Consider the following 16,328-nt stretch of genomic DNA (forward strand, 5'->3'; position numbering starts at 1 on the left):
AGTGTTGGGAAGTGAGGGGAGGAGAAAGTCTGTATCTTTGATGTTGTAAGAGCCAATAAATATCTTTAGTTTCAGAATGGATCCTTTAAAAAAGAAAGACTTTGCAGATTGTTTGATAATTTGAGAGAAAATTTACCCACCTATTCTCTTAATGTGAATGATTAGGAGTATGGCCACAAATGACCAGTGAGGAGTTTTGTCTGACTGGAAAAATTAACTCTCTACATAGCCTTCATGGTTATTATTTTTGTGGCCAAAGATCATTTGTCTTGTTAATGTAACTAAGCATTCCCCCATTGTTGAACATCAAGGTTGTTTTCAATTTCTCTACTACAGACACACTGCAGTGAACATTTTCATACCTTCATGCTTAAAACTGTTTTCTTCTCAAGTATTTCCTTTGGATAAATTCCAGGGAATGAGATTTTTAGGTCAATCTAAACATCTGAATAGATCTGATGTTCTTCTCAAAGTACATGTGCCAATTTGCATTGTCATTGATAGTGTATATAGAATGGTGGTTTCCCTGCAAATTGATAACCTATTCATATTTTAACATGTTTATAGTCAGCCCTGTTTATTTGCATATTTTCCATTTTTTGACTACTAAACCAATGTTCTTTCCAACTTGACACACTGCTGGTACATTTTGCAGACCTAATTGTAGTCTTAGCTTTGTTGCTGGTCCTAACTAGCTCTGAAACTTTGGTGGTTCCTGATTTCCTCTTCTAGATCTCTAGAATCCTTTAACAACTTGTGAATTGTTTATTCAATATGAGATAATTTCTCCCATAGGTGTAACTCTAATGGTGGCATTCTAGCCCGAACCTATTGTAATCTCCTCCTGTATTGTGGCCACATGCCTGGAAGTGGATGGCAATTACTTATGCAGTAGCTAATTGACATGCAGAGGGATATAACTTTGCGATATAACTTTGCCACTCTGAATGCTAACTCCACTCTAAATACTAATGGTCTTCTTTTCTTTTTTTCCTAAGGCCTAAGTCACTGTTACTGACAACACAGATTACAACTGAAGTTATTTCTAAATTCTGATAGCATTGTCAACTCCTGGACTGAATGTCTATTTCATAATTTGGCCAGCCCTCTTAATTTTCTCGAAAGCAAGGGGGGAACTGGGAAAAACAAGTTATATGCATAAATCAAATTCTTTGGAACTTGGTACCAAATGGTTGTTTAAAAGGATAAACTATTGGCCAAAATGGAGATTTCAGTAGCAATACTCTTAAGTATTTCACTTAAACAGAATCTTCTGGGTTTTCTGGCAATACGTGGAGGAAAGTAGTAAGATCTTAATAACCCAGGTTGGGACACTGAAGGAGTACAGAGTTTAACTGGCTCTCTTTTGTACCTAGAATAGCAAACATTTAGGAATGCTACTTGATAACCCCTGAGACTAAAATTAAACCCATTTTATGAGTTCATTATTTTGGACTTTAGAAGAAAGAGATAGGTAGCTTATTGATTACTAAAATTAGCTGTGTAACATAGCGTCATTGCTTTTCAAGATAATATACATTCAACACAGCATTAAATAGTGTCTGTGATTTCTTGGCTTGGTTATTTTATGTGAATGGGTACTGTCTTTCTACTTTGCCTTTGTTTCCTAGTAATTATTCCCCTTGCTGGGTTCCCTCAGTAAATTCGTTAATACTTTCAGAGAGCTGAGAAGGAAAAAAAATGTGTAGTTTTGTTTTACATTAAGTTAATGTTGGTTTGATTTAAATTCTGTTAAAAATGACTTGATTTACAAATTCTGTGTCTCAAAATACCAAACTGCACGACGCCAGTTTAATCTAGGAGGGAACGTATTAGCTGCAGTAGAGAGGCGCTCGGCAGGCGGACTTGGACGCCCCGGAATGAGGCGAGGTGGGCGGCGGGCCGGCCAGACGCCTAGGGAGGTCCAGACCCCGCGAAGGCCTACGTGAGGCCGCCGTCCCGCCCTGTTCGCGGCCCCCACGGGTGGCTGTGCGCCATCCGTGCCCCTGCCTGTGCTCTCCTCTCCACCCAGCCCGCTCGCCCCCTCTCCCTCCGTCTGTCAGCTCTTGTCAGCCTCAGGGAGCCCCCACTCCCCGAGCGGCAAGACGCCGCGCCTGAGAGACACCTCGCGCGGCGCGGAGGACGACGCCGGGCGGCGGGCCACGAGGGCACGCGGAGGCCCGCGAGGCGGCGGGGGCAGGCGGGGCGCGGAGCCGGAGTGTCCGGCCAAGGGGGCGGCGCCCTCCGCGGCTCCGTGACTGCGCCTCCGCGCCCCCGGCTCGCCGCGGCTCCCAGGATGCGCGGAGGCGGCGGCGATGGCGATGATGCCTCGAGCCCTGCATCATCCCCGGCGGCGGGCGGAGCTGGGGTCCCGGCTGCGAGATGGTGGAGGAGGGGCGGCGCTACGGCCACCAGGCAGGTGAGAGGCCTCGGACCCCTAGAGGAGGACGACCCCGCGGGGACCGGGAGGGCCGGGCCACGAGAAGCCGGAGGACGGGCGAGAAGGCGGCTGCGCGGGTCTAGGCCCGGCCGCCGCGCACCTGCGGCCCTGCGCCCCTGGCGCGGCCTGCGGGGAAGCCATGTCGCCCCTGCCCTGCCGGCTTCGGGGCTCCCCCGGGCCTGTGGCACCCCTCCCCCACCGTCCATGCTCTGGCTGAGCCCTCCTCACCCCGGCGACCCTTTTCGGAATCTTTTACAAGATTCCCTGGACCCGGCTAGGCCCTCCTTACCTAACCTTCCCCAGCCCAGGGAGCCCCTATCCCTCGCCAACCCCTGACGGAGGTCGACATTCCCTCCCAGCAGCCTCCCACTCCATCCTCAGACTGGGGGTGCTCCGCAGCCGCCCCATCTCCCTCATCCACTGACCCTACCCTACCTCATCAGCTGCACCGGGTTTCAATATGTAGTTCAGCTGCGGCGAAAGAGCATGACCTCTGAAATCAGATAAATCTGGCTTGAATCTTAGTGACCTTGGATAAGTCACCTAACTTCCCTGAGGTTTTTCCTGATTAATACAAATTCAGTGCGAATAACAATATTACAAAACCTTGTTCTCTTTTGAGGGTTAGACTCTGAAAATGCCTGCCCTCAAGGAATTGAAGGCATTATGAGATTAAAAAAAAAATTAGTTGGAAGAGTCCAGGTCGTGAGTTGACTTGTAAAAGTTCGTAGAAAATGTTTCAATATGTACTAAAATATTAAGACAGCACACTATCAGAGGCGTTTCACACATCGGAATGAGGCATCACTGCTGTATAGTAAATTTTCACTTACTATTCCTTGCTTACTAGTTAGGATCTCTCCTCTTTAGTTGTAACAAAATGCATATGATATAAATTCATTCTATCTTATTGTGGGTAATAAGCCTTAAGACTGGAGTTGCAACTTAAAATTTTTCTGATTTTATTACCTTAATCACATCTTTCAGCAACTATTTATGGTCCTAGAGATAAAGAGTATCTTGTATGCTTGCATTGAAACCGATGTTGGGAACCTTTATTTAACATTTAGGAGTAAGTAGTGAATAGGTATTCATTTACCCGCCCTCCCCAAATCACTGAGTTTTATAGTTCTGCCGTCATAGCTTTGTCCCAAATTGTCATCTCAGCCTCCTCTTTCTCAGAAGTAATACCTGGGTTTACTTTCTCTCCATTTTCTTATTGTTTCTAAAGTTTCTCTGCCAAAACGTTTACTTCTGTTCTGTCTTCTGCTTTTTCTCCCTTTTTTCTTCCCATTCTCTGATTCCTTCCTTTTTCCCTAATTATCCCAATCAGAATGATTTACAGTTACTTTATACCAAAACCATAATTATCAACCCTGCCAAAAAGGGTACACAGTAGTATGTATATGTATATCTGCATTCAAATTTTGGGCTCCAGGAACTTTGAGTTGGGAAGCGATTGCAATCCTACTTCATAGGATTATAATGACAATGAAATAAAGTTTGATAGTGTATGTGAAACTTCTAGTAGAAGTGCCTGGTAGATACACAATAACCACCCAATAAATTATAGCAGCTGTAACTCTTTTCTGACCTGGGGCTCCCTGCCTTGATTGCTGTTCTGTTTAGCATGGTGGAGTGTGGGCTTTAGAGAGCAACTGCTTAGGTTCAAATCCGTGCTCTACGCCTTTAAGAGAGGGGCTCACTTTCCTCATCTGCAAAATGGAGGTAAATTATACTGTCTCAAGGTTGTTGTAAGAATTCAGAAAGTTTAAAGTGTGGAGCATTGAGTGCATGGCATATCATAATCACTGAGTAATGTTAACATAATGATACTGATCATTATATTCCTGACCTAGAATTCTCCTTTTTCTTAATTAATTGAAAAATTATAATGGACAGGAAGTGAAAGTTGTCCCTCAGCTCCTCCAAATCTTTTTTTTCCCCTCCTGCCTCTTATCCTTGACTAATGTTGGTGTCTCACATTCCATTTTCCCCTTGACAACTCCCTTTCCATATATCTCCCAGCCTGGGGTCTTCATAAATTCCATCACCCATGTCTTCATTATTACCCGCTTACTCAATATTTCTCTTAGCATTCTAATTCCAGACTTCATCCTTTTAATTTCCGCAGACCAAATTCCTGCTTTCCTCTTCACCCCTGTTCATCTCCCTACTTACAACGTGGGAGCCCTTCAGGGTCAGGAGAATTTGGTACAAATAATATTATCACCTTTCTGCCCTTCCTGTGTCCATAAATTGAATTTTCTCTCTTACTTCTTTTTTCATCAGTTAACCAGAATCCTCCAATTAACAATTAGAAAAGCAAACAGTAAAAGTGTTTTTTTCCCCACTACGTAGGTATCAAAAAGGGTTCAGAAATGGGTACACAGTCTTTAAGTGAAAACAAAAAGCTATCCATTATTACTGTTTTTTAATTCTAATCATCAAGAAACAGAAGATCAGGATTTAATTTTTCTCTCATAGAACTTTCATAAGGAAAGTACAGAAAAGTTGGTCTCACTTCCCAGTGGAGAAATTCATGATATTGTCATGATCTGTTCTCTTTGACCTCTGAGAATGTGGAATAGGTTATCTTCTTCCTTCAGGAAGGATACCAGTTAGTTACATGGATCTCCCCAGGACTGGAATTTGTCTGATCCTCTCTGGCACAGCTGTACTTGTTATTGAATGCTAAGAGACTTCTATATTGGGTGGTCCATAGCTCCTGCTTGGCGTTCCTGGTAATCCCTCGCTGACCTGGCTCCTTCCTCCTCACCCCATGATCCAGCAACTAAAGGGTTAACCCCTGGCACAGCTGCAGGCCTCTGAGACCCAGGTGGAGTTAGTGGTTAAATATTCTGAACATCACTCCTGGACCTCCCCAATGCCACTGGTTATTCCTAAAATGCTGGATTAAAACAAATTCTTTTTGGTTGCCAAGAGCATTGCACCAGTCTCCCAGGAACAACTTAAGCTGGACCACCGGAAGCATCTTTGGGAGCAGGGTAGGCACCAGGCTACACAGGGCTTTGGGATTTGGAACAAAAGATTGTGTGAGTGTACTACGTCAAATATCGCAAAATGGAGGGGAAGAAAAGGTTAAGAAAGTAAAGGAGCAAGAAGAAAAAAGTTACTCTTTGAAAGTAGAGGCTGAGTCTTATCTTTGCAGCCACAGTGCATAGCATAAAGCTGTCATATAGTGCACATGAGAGATGTGAGCCAGGTGAATGAATGCATGACTGGGTGCATACCTCTTGCCTCATGAAGATACTCCTGCTGGGATAATGATGACTCACATTTATACAGAGAGTTTACAAAGTGGTGCTTTGCACCTTGTGAATCTCAAATATAATTCTGACACTCTTCATTACTTCTATGTTTTCCCTCTCAAAGGTAGTCCTATACAAAGTTCTTTTCCAAAGCAAAGTATGGACTTGGCCAAGAAATCAGAAGCAGGGAGAAGAAAATATAAATACTGGAAAACAAAGGATTCTTCCTAAGGAAAAAAATGGGATTTGTTAGTGACTTGTGAGAGTTCTGCAAAGGGCCACAGCATCCGCCAATGATACCCTCTTGCTCATATGGCAAGCACATGCTATTTCTTGCCTCAGTCCTGCTGCAAAGGCCTACTCCCCTTCTCCCCGCCTGTCCATCCCCCACTCCCTGCCGCTCACCTTTCACCCAGCGAGCTCCTCCTTACTCCTCAGCCTCTCTCAGGTCCACGCTGGGCTGGATTACATTCAGCCTCTCTCCCTCCCGCAGCACCCTGTTGTCAGCCGATTTGCCGCATTAGGCTGCCGTTACATCGTGAGGTTGATCTCCTCCAACTGGATTGTGATCTCTTGGTGGAGAAGTTATGTTCCTGTGTGTCCAGTGTCCGGCACTGGGGTGTTTCTGTACATCTGTACACCTACCCTTCAGTCACAATCTCAAGGGGATGACGCCCAAGAATCTGTCTTTTTAACCCTCACCAGGCGATGCTTAAACTAGCTTGAAACCACTGTGTCATAAAAGCTAAAACTAGCTGTATGAATGTATTCTGAGGTGTCTGTGTCTTTTCTGTGTTGGGCTTTGAGAGGAGAAATGCTTTCCAGGCACAGGGTCAGAGCTGAAAAATCCTAGAGCTTTTATAAAAGCTCCTGAGACCAGTCTGCTTTCTCCATTAATTCCTTTCTGTTTCTGGGTGTGCATTTTTGTGCGCAGGCTTTTCTGCCTTGGGCCTCCTTTGTCAGATATCGCTCATCTGTGAGTTGAGGCCCTGACTCCCTTCCCACAGAAGGAAGAGTCATCTCTCTGAAGATGAACTCAACAGACCACCTCCAGGATGCTCCCAACAGCACCCTGCTACATGTGCCTCACTCCCAGGGAGGAAACAGCACTGCTTTGCAGGAGGACCTCCGGGACCTCATCCACACGGCCACCTTGGTGACCTGTACCTTTCTACTCGCAGTCATCTTCTGCCTGGGCTCCTACGGCAACTTCATTGTCTTCTTGTCCTTCTTTGATCCAGCCTTTAGGAAATTCAGAACCAACTTTGATTTCATGATCCTGAACCTGTCCTTCTGTGACCTCTTCATTTGTGGCGTGACGGCCCCCATGTTCACTTTCGTGTTGTTCTTCAGCTCAGCCAGGAGCATCCCAGACGCTTTCTGCTTCACCTTTCATCTCACCAGCTCTGGCTTCATCATCATGTCCCTCAAGACAGTGGCGGTGATCGCCCTGCACCGGCTCCGCATGGTGCTGGGCAAGCAGCCGAATCGCTCGGCCTTCTTTCCCTGCACCCTGCTCCTCACTCTGCTTCTCTGGGCCACCAGTTTCACCCTTGCCACCTTGGCCACCCTAAAAACCAGCAAGTCGCACCTCTGCCTTCCCATGTCCAGTCTGATTGCCGGAGAAGGGAAAGCCATCCTGTCTCTCTATGTGGTTGACTTCACCTTCTGTGTGGCTGTGGTCTCTGTCTCGTACATCATGATTGCTCAGACCCTGCGGAAAAATGCTCAAGTCAGAAAGTGCCCCCCTGTGATCACAGTGGATGCTTCCAGACCCCAGCCTTTCATGGGGGCCCTGGCGAAGGGAGGTGGAGACCCCATCCAGTGCGCCATGCCGGCTCTGTACAGGAACCAGAATTACAACAAACTGCAGCACGTTCAGACCCACGGATACACCAACAGTCCCAACCAGCTGCCAGCCCCTGCAGCCAGCCGGCTGCAGCTGGTGTCAGCTGTCAATCTCTCCACGGCTAAGGATTCCAAGGCGGTGGTCACCTGTGTGGTCATCGTGCTGTCGGTCCTGGTGTGCTGTCTTCCGCTGGGGATTTCCTTGGTGCAGGTGGTTCTCTCGAGCAACGGGAGCTTCATCCTTTACCAGTTTGAACTCCTTGGATTCACTCTTATATTTTTCAAGTCAGGATTAAACCCTTTTATATATTCTCGGAACAGTGCAGGGCTGAGAAGGAAAGTTCTCTGGTGCCTCCGGTACGTAGGCCTGGGTGTTTTCTGCTGCAAACAGAAGACTCGACTTCGAGCCATGGGAAAAGGGAACCTCGAAGTCAACAGGAACAAATCCTCCCATCATGAGACAAACTCCGCCTACATGCTGTCTCCAAAGCCCCAGAAGAAATTTGTGGACCAGGCTTGTGGCCCAAGTCATTCGAAGGAAAGTGTGGTCAGTCCGAAGATGTCTGCTGGACATCAGCACTATGGTCAGAGCAGCTCAACCCCCATCAACACTCGGATCGAGCCGTACTACAGTATCTACAACAGCAGCCCATCCCAGGAAGAGAGCATCCCGCATAACCTACAGCCGGTGAACGCCTTCGGATTTGCCAATTCATACATTGCCATGCATTATCACACCACCAACGATTTAATGCAAGAGTGTGACCGCACTTCAGCCAAGCAGATTCCAGTCCCCTCTGTGTAGCCCAGAGAGGCCAGAGAGTCCGACGTAAACTGCTTTTGCTTCTGATACAAATTGATTGTTTTTTAATTTTTTGAGAACAGTAGTAGATCAAAACTTAACGATTCACCCGAACAGTTGGCACTTAGGATTTTCTTTTGTCTGATGTGTTAGCATCTGTTGATTTGCTTTGTGTTTTCTTAACAATTTAATAATTGATGTAAAAGTTTATTATTTAGTTTCTTACCCGGATCTGTGCTCCAGCCTTTTGTACTAAACTTTTAAATAGATGCCAGGGAACGATCATGCTACCGTATTAAAGCTAGGAATGAACTGATGATCATTCGAGTCAGTGTTCTGGATCTTCAAAGTAAATACGAGTTGGATTTTTTTTTAAAGAATGTGAAGGTATTGTCTTTACTGTGTTATTTTTATTGAATTGTAAATTTTGATTGAAGTGTTGAAATGGGGAACAATATGCTTGTTTTGGTAGCAGGCTTACTGGAACAAATAATACATTGTTAAAGCAGAAAATCAGAAATGTATTGTCTAAAACTGTCCTTACCAAAAAAACACAAGCATTAGGTACTTTCCTTGCATACGACAGTCAACCAAGAATACAGTATTGTGATTATTACCATTTCTTGTTAGAGACATTATTACTTTGTGTCAATTAAGTAGCTATATAGTTCTTTTGAAAAGAAAGCAATTTTTGCTTGCTAAAAATGAATTGTTCTATTTTGGAATGATCTGATCCAAGAATCCTAGTGAAGAGGACTGCATCTGCAGCAGAGGGATGCTCTTCCTGGGAGAGTCATCTCACCAGGGTGCTGCTCTCTGGGAAGCGGGCTAGGCTCTTGTATGTGTGAGGTGGTCATGGTTATTGCCTGAGAAGGCATAGGGATGAGATGGGGGTGTTTCGATTCATGCTTTCCTTCTGTGTAAGAATGGTGGTTAACAACCTGACAAAGAGTACCTAAGTAACTACTTAGAAATAATTCTTTGGTCTTTGTTTATATATCACTATATTAGACAAATTCTTAACATGACCTGTTGTCAGACTAAGTGCGCTAATTCTCTCCCATTAATCTTAAACTGGAAATGGGCAGTAAGGCAAAACAGATGAAGTATTTGTACACTGAAAACTAATTTTATTATATACTCTGTGATTCCTAGGATAACAACTGTCAACTTATATTTTTATGTAAAAATATTTTCATTATAAGGTTAGCATTTGAACTCTGTACAGTTTTGGAACTGTAACTTTTAGACATGATGAGCATCAAGATACAAAAGCTATCTTTATAAATTGTTATATCCAAGAACTGTTTGCAAATTGGAAGGCCCTTTGTCCCTTTGGATGGAAGGTGTTCAATTTATAGCATCCTCTCCCAGGCTGTCCCCAAATCCAGAGGTCATGGGAGGCATGGAGAAGACAGGTGATGCTCAACTAGAACCATGCTCAGCCTCATCTAATAATGCTTACCTTCCCATATCAACCAGTCATTTCTATTTCTGAGGTTTAAGTATAAGATAGGGGTTTTATTTTGTTTTTAAATTCACCTTTTAGGACTCTCCTCTTACCTTCCTTCTCTCCCTTTTGTCCTTTATTTTTGCTATTCAGTTTTATAACAGAAAAGAACATATCCACTCTCTCATTTTTTTTTGTAATTGAATGCTATTTTTGGAAGTCACTATGACCTATTTCAATTGTGCTTTTATATTTTTAATACAACACTTTTCATTTATTAATATTCCCATGAGATAGGTTAGTATATTACCTCTTTTTAATGAAGAATTCAGAAATCTAATATTCTCTCCCAAGATCATTGGAAGACTTGAGGTAAATCAGGAACTAGACTTTTGTCTAAATTCAGAACCTGGTGTTTATTTCAATAAGCCAAACAGCTTCATAAGTAATAATATTAATTAAGAAGATATTTCACACTTTTTAAAGCCTGTCTCTCTTTTTTGGCCAGGCATTTTAAATGTGACTCAATAAAATATTTTTTTAAAAAGTAGTTTCTACTTAATTGTTAAATTAACAATGACAGGTTTCCTGTGTGACCTTCACATTTGAGACGACTTGCCCCATCTTTGGGAGCTAAAAGTTACAGCATAAAGAAAACTAAGCATGTGCATATGACGTACTGAGTCTCTTTATGCTCATCAAGAAATTATTAACTTGCATGACATGTACAGTGGGCTAGATTATTCACCTTCCTCTGTATCTGTCTCTGTCTCTCTGACTGTGTGTGGATATATGTAGATGTGGAGACTGAGGCAGATATGTATTACTTGTCTCTTCATAAGTGATATATGTCTCTCTATACCGATATCTATATGGAGGTAAAGCTATAGATAGACATATGTAACTTCTCCATAAGGGCTAAAATGAGAACTTTTATAAAAGTATTGAGAATTCAGTTGACTTTGACTAATTAGCAGGGTATATTAATTAGTTCTATTGATGCTTTACTGTGATGCAAAATATGTGATGTATTCAAACATTTTATAATTGTTCTGATGTTAACCGTTAGGTCAGATTTGTATTTCTGACGCTTTTAATGTTCTTTTAAACTAATGTTTGGAAAATAAAAATACTGAAAATCCTAACATTTCTGAACATGAGACTGCAGTACTCTTATTTCCTGTCCAATCATTTAAAAACCATCAGAGAATAGCCAGTGTTGAAGCTGGGAGAGAGTAATTTTCCTTGAAAGATGAAATAACTTGTTTGCCCACATTTTGTAGCAGGCAGTAAGGCTCAGAATAACCAAGAATAAGTAGCTCCAAAGGTTAAATATTTACTAAACAAAGTTTCTCACCCAGCGGGAAAAGTCCGGACTAAACATTTAAAAAACCTCTTTAAAATGAAATGAATCTGGAAGAAGATATGGAATTCTGGATATTTCAGTTTATCTGTTAATCAGGGTTTGGTTCTAAGAATCAGAAAGCATTAATTTAAGCAGGAACGGATTGAATACAGGAGATTAGATGGCTACTAACTCATTAGAATGCCGGGTCTCCAGGGAGGAGTCCACAGGAAGCACCCCCAGCCTGAGCAGCCAGCTGAGCTGCTCCTCCAGCCAGCAAGAGCCGAAGCCGGGACGCCTCCGGGGACTCTGTCTGACTTCTAGGACACCTGTAGAAGTAGACATCCAGAGATCAGGAGGCCGCTGCCCTGCCACTGCCTCCACAACGAGCCCTCGTGACACCTCCAGAGCTAAGCGACCGGAACATCAAAGTCCTGCTGCAGAAAACATTTGGCACTGGGCATGTAGTTGGCAGAACCCAATTTGCATTTATAACCCTAGCTTCTGGGAATCTGGTAAAGAACAGATACTGAGTTCCAGTCCACCCTGTCTACAGTGGTTCGTCTTCCTGGTACTCAGCATTTACAGCCACTCCTTCAGCCATGTGTCCAAGCAACAGCAAGAGCCCCACTGTCCCACTTGAAATAATGCAGCTTCTCTCATTTAAACAAAAACCTGCTTCCTCTCCTCCAGAGGAAAGATGCAAAGTCCTGTCAACTACTCTGCTTATTTCTCAGTGGTGTCTTCTAGTTCAGTCAAAAATCTCAACTTGATATTCTGTAACCTAAGGATGAAATTTTAGAGTTTACCACCAGCAAGTACATCTTATAGAAAGTCACAGGGAAAACAGGGCAAGGACAGGAAATTGGTTGAAATGTTTCATAAGGAAGAAAATAAAGGAGCTAATAGAGACCTTACTTGCCTCTGATTAGGAGGCTGTGGTTGGTATTTTGTAACTTCCTTCCACCACTCTTTTATTTCCTTTATTTTTCAAACTAGATTTTCTGTTTATTGTTGAGGAATAGGAATACAATAGCTTACGTAAATTTTATGCCATTTTTATATTTAACCATAACCATTTTGCTAAATTCTCTCATTTCTGATAATGTATCTAAAGAATATTTTGGGTTTCTATGTAGACAGCAATGTCATCTGCAAATAATAGTGGTTTTGTTTCTTCCTTTGTAAGCCTTATACCTTCTCTTTTTCCTGTCTTCCAAGGTTGGCTAAAATTCGGTATAATATTAAACTGAAGTTTTAGTAGCAGACGTTATTATTATTATTATTATACCCTCACCCCCCTCATTCCCTTTATTATTTATTTATGCTTTCTCCTTTCAGCTTTTCTTGGTCCATCTTCCCAAATAGTGACAATGTTATCAGTCTTTCTAAAGAACCAACTCTTGCCTTTATTGATCCCTTGTATAGTATTTTTGTTTCCTTTCACTAATTTCTAGTCAAATTATTTCCTTCTTTCTGCTTCCTTGGGGTTCTTTCTATTTTTTCTAACTTTTTTTTAAGTTGTTGGTTTTCTTTTTTTTTTGTAGTAAGGGGAGATAATTAGGTTTATTTATTTATTTTTAATGGAGGTACTGGGGATTAAACCCAGGACCTCATGCATGCTAGGTGTGCACTCTATCACTGAGCTATACCCTCCCCACTCTGACTCCTTAGGTTTGATACTTAGCTCATTAATTTTCAGTTTTTCTCTTTTCTAATGTAAGCATGTTAAGTTATTAAAGTCTACGAATTTCCCTTGAAGAGAAGCTTTGCCTCCAACCCACAGATTTTGATATGCATTTGTATTAGCTGAAGCTGAGTTGTGCTGTGATAACCAGCAATTTCAACCCAATTTCTGTGTCACCACAACAAAAACCTATTTCTTACATGTTGACCGTGGCTCTACTCCATCCTAGGATCCAGGCTGAAGAAGCAGTTACCTGCACCATGCCAATCTCTGGCAGAAGGAATACAGTAGGGACTTGTAGAAACTTCTGCTCAGAGGCAGCACACATCACACCACTCACGTTTCACTGGCCAAAGCAAGTCAGATGGCCAAGCATGATGTCAAGATTTCAGAAATACAAATCTAACAGGTTGGGGCACTGTGAGATCATGACAATGAGCTGGACTATATAATTCTTTCACAGGGTAGAGCAGAAACTATTTGGAATAGTAAGACAATTTACTGCTGTATTATTTTTATGATCATTTCGTTCTAAATATTTTCTAATTTGCATTACTGTTTTTTCTTTGGACTCACAAGTTATTTAGAAGTGATTCTCTTAACTGCCCAAAATTATATTTCAATGATTGATTTTTTAACTTAATAACATTGTGGCAAGTGAGATTTATACAGCTCCAACCCTTGAAAATTTATTTGAGATTTGCTTTATGCTCCCATAAATGGACAGTTTGTGTCAGTGATTTGAGTATACTTGAAAAGAATATGTATTTTCTTATTGTTGGGTAAAATTTCTCCAAAGATCCATTAGTTTGAGTCTATTGATTGTGTAGTTCAAATCTATATTCTTACTGATTTCCTTTTTTGTTTGTTTGTTTGTTTGCTTAGTCCTGAGGAAAGACAGTAGCAGAAATGCTTATACATACGTAGAAAGTATTCTGCTGGCACGTGGTGTGCATGGGTTCCCTGCAGAACAGTGTACAGAGGGATGAGAGAACGTGTTACTTGCTGGGTTGTTAAAGTAGAAGTCAGGAGAGTTTCTATGGGAGTAGAATTATTAAAATATTATTAGATAATTCCTATTTTAAGAATTCAATAAAGAAGATTGTTGATATTACTCCAAATTCACTTCTGAAGCTTATTACTATTTAAACATGCATTTGTACACAGTTGTTATCAGAATGTCCATGTTTTAGCCTCCGTTTTTTTCTGTTGAAATGATAACATCATCAAACTTTTGAAGAGCAGATTCATTTTATGAATACTATTGAAACTACTCCCAAACCTATATCTGTTCAAGGAAAGTGATGTAGAGGAAAACTGCCTCAAGGCAACCTAGCAAATAAGAAAGAGCTGCAAATAGAGTGTTTCCTTACAGATTGCCTTTACAGCAGTTTTTTTAGGAGTCAAAACTGAATTGGCAATAGGAGTGTATCTCTAGGTAGTAGGTTTAAATTTAGAAACTCATCTAGTTGACCTAGAGACTTATTCTAGACAAGAGAATTTGTATCCTGCTTTGGGAATATTGTTAACCTTATCTGATTAATCATCAGTTATCCACCTTTCTCTTAGGTGATAAAAGAGCGCTCCACGGTACTACAACATGCTGACATCCATTCTACAAGTTTTGACTGTGAAAATGCACACATGCCGATAATAGCAACAGCCATTGGGCTTAGATGATGGTAAGATATACCAACTGCAGAGAGGTTACAATGTGAAAAAAAATGCCTGTCTTAGAATTGGTGATATATGGCATTTAGTATAACCTAGGGGAAAACAGAAAATTATGGTCTCTTGGTAAATAATTTAAGGATCCTTCTTTGAAACTAATACTTTGAATAGTTCTTGGTTAGCAATCCTTTACATCCAGGAGCAAGGCCTCATAAGGTTCCGGGTGGGAATTATTTTGTAAAGTGGGAAGAGGGCAGTAATGAAAGGACAGTGACCTTTCAGAGAAAAAGCAGCATGAGGTCCTAAAGAGGAAGACATAGTAGCTTCTCAAACAGCTCAGTCTTAGGGACCTGAAAACGAGCATCTATAAACCGGGTCCCTTTTTCGTGTTCAGCACACCTTGGTGGGAAGCGCTCTGCCTTAGGCCACCAGTAGCCGTCCTTGGGTGCTGGCCAGCTCAGGGCCCCACCGGATCTGACTTTGGATTTCAGCTCATTCTTAAATAATTCTCCAGAATCTAGCCAGGCCAGGTTATGGAGCCTTCCTTTGAAGGCCATCCTCTTCATTCACAGCTTAGTGGCAACAATACACAGAAACTAGTGGAATTTTTGACTCCCAGGGACAGGCTTTTTCTCTCTTATTCACTTAAAGGAGTTGTTGTTTATCTTCTCCTTTATGAAAGAGGCCCACGGTCCCCTAAAAGGCAGGCAGCCGGAGGGGGAGGCGGGGGAAGGCTCCCCTCCTCCAGGGATCCAGGCTTTAGAGAGGCCAGGCCAAGACTGAGCTTCAAACCAGGGGCAAAGCAGCTGAGCTCCCGCAGGGGGCGGACTCTGCCTGGGCAGACGCCTGGGCACATGCTGCGGTGTGTACCTGTTAGCAACACCCGCCTGCCCGTGTGTGATGAGGCGCAGGTGAACCAGAAGTCCCTCCCAGGAGTGAAGACACGATGACCTCTTGAAGCCAGATGAGGTAGTTTTTGAGGGGATGGAGTAGGGAAAGGAGGAGCAGGAAGATAGGAAAATAGCTCCCTACTTCCTCCCACGTTCCCAAATACAGATCTGTAAGTTGGGAAGCAGGGGCTGGCAGCCACTGTGATACTCAGTCTTTCAATACTGCTTAAATGCTAATGACACTCAGTTTTCTCTGGTCCTAACCTCTCCCTGAACTCCCTGCTGGTCTACGCAGTTCAACATCTCCACTGGGATATCTAATAGACATCTTAAATTTTAACATGTACAAAACTGACTTTTTTTTAAAAACATTTTTTATTGATTTATAATCATTGTACAATGTTGTGTCAAATTCCAGTGTAGAGCACAATTTGTCAGTTATACATGAACATATATATATATTCGTTGTCACATTTTTTTCTCTGTGAGCTACCATAAGATCTTCTGTATATTTCCCTGTGCTATACAGTATAATCTTGTTTATCTATTCTGCATTTTGAAATCCCAGTCAATCCCTTCCCACCCCCGTCCCCCTGGCAACCACAAGTTTGTATTCTATGTCTGTGAGTCTGTTTCTGCCTGCTTCCCACCAAACTTGTGCCTCCTGCTGCTTCACATTCTCAGTAAGCGGCACTGCAGTTCCCAGCTGCCCAGTTCAGTCAGGTCCACTCTTTTTGGGCTCTTGCATACCGCATCTCATCTCCTTGAAAATATGCTCTGAATCAAACTGTTTCTCACCTCTCCCATCCCCGTCCCTTCCAGCCCACGCCCCCATCATCTCTCACCTGGGCTATTAAATCAGCCTCATAACTATTCTCCACCTTCCAGTCTTTCTCTCCCATTGTCTCCCCTCTGTGTGACTG

At 42.6% G+C, this 16,328-nt stretch overlaps 1 protein-coding gene across 6 annotated transcripts in view; it reads left to right on the forward strand.

Annotated features, from left to right (window-relative positions):
* Positions 1-2,212: 2,212 nt before the first annotated feature.
* The window catches only part of GPR75 (G protein-coupled receptor 75), a 30,675-nt gene continuing 16,559 nt past the window's right edge, over positions 2,213-16,328 (forward strand). For 3 of the 6 annotated variants that reach the window (XR_012059030.1, XR_012059029.1, XR_012059028.1), the window contains exons 1-2: positions 2,347-2,419; positions 14,414-14,526. Coding sequence is in view for 3 of the 6 variants with exons in the window: in XM_072937752.1 (XP_072793853.1) it covers positions 2,383-2,419; positions 6,720-8,365 (1,683 nt within the window). In the remaining 3 variants the exon portion in view is untranslated. Of the gene's footprint in view, positions 2,420-6,646; positions 10,968-14,413; positions 14,527-16,328 lie in introns of those variants that run through there. The other 3 variants (XM_072937753.1, XM_072937754.1, XM_072937752.1) reach the window with 3 other exon arrangements.

This window comes from Vicugna pacos, chromosome 15 (assembly GCF_048564905.1).
Source record: "Vicugna pacos chromosome 15, VicPac4, whole genome shotgun sequence".
Classification (NCBI taxonomy): domain Eukaryota; kingdom Metazoa; phylum Chordata; class Mammalia; order Artiodactyla; family Camelidae; genus Vicugna; species Vicugna pacos.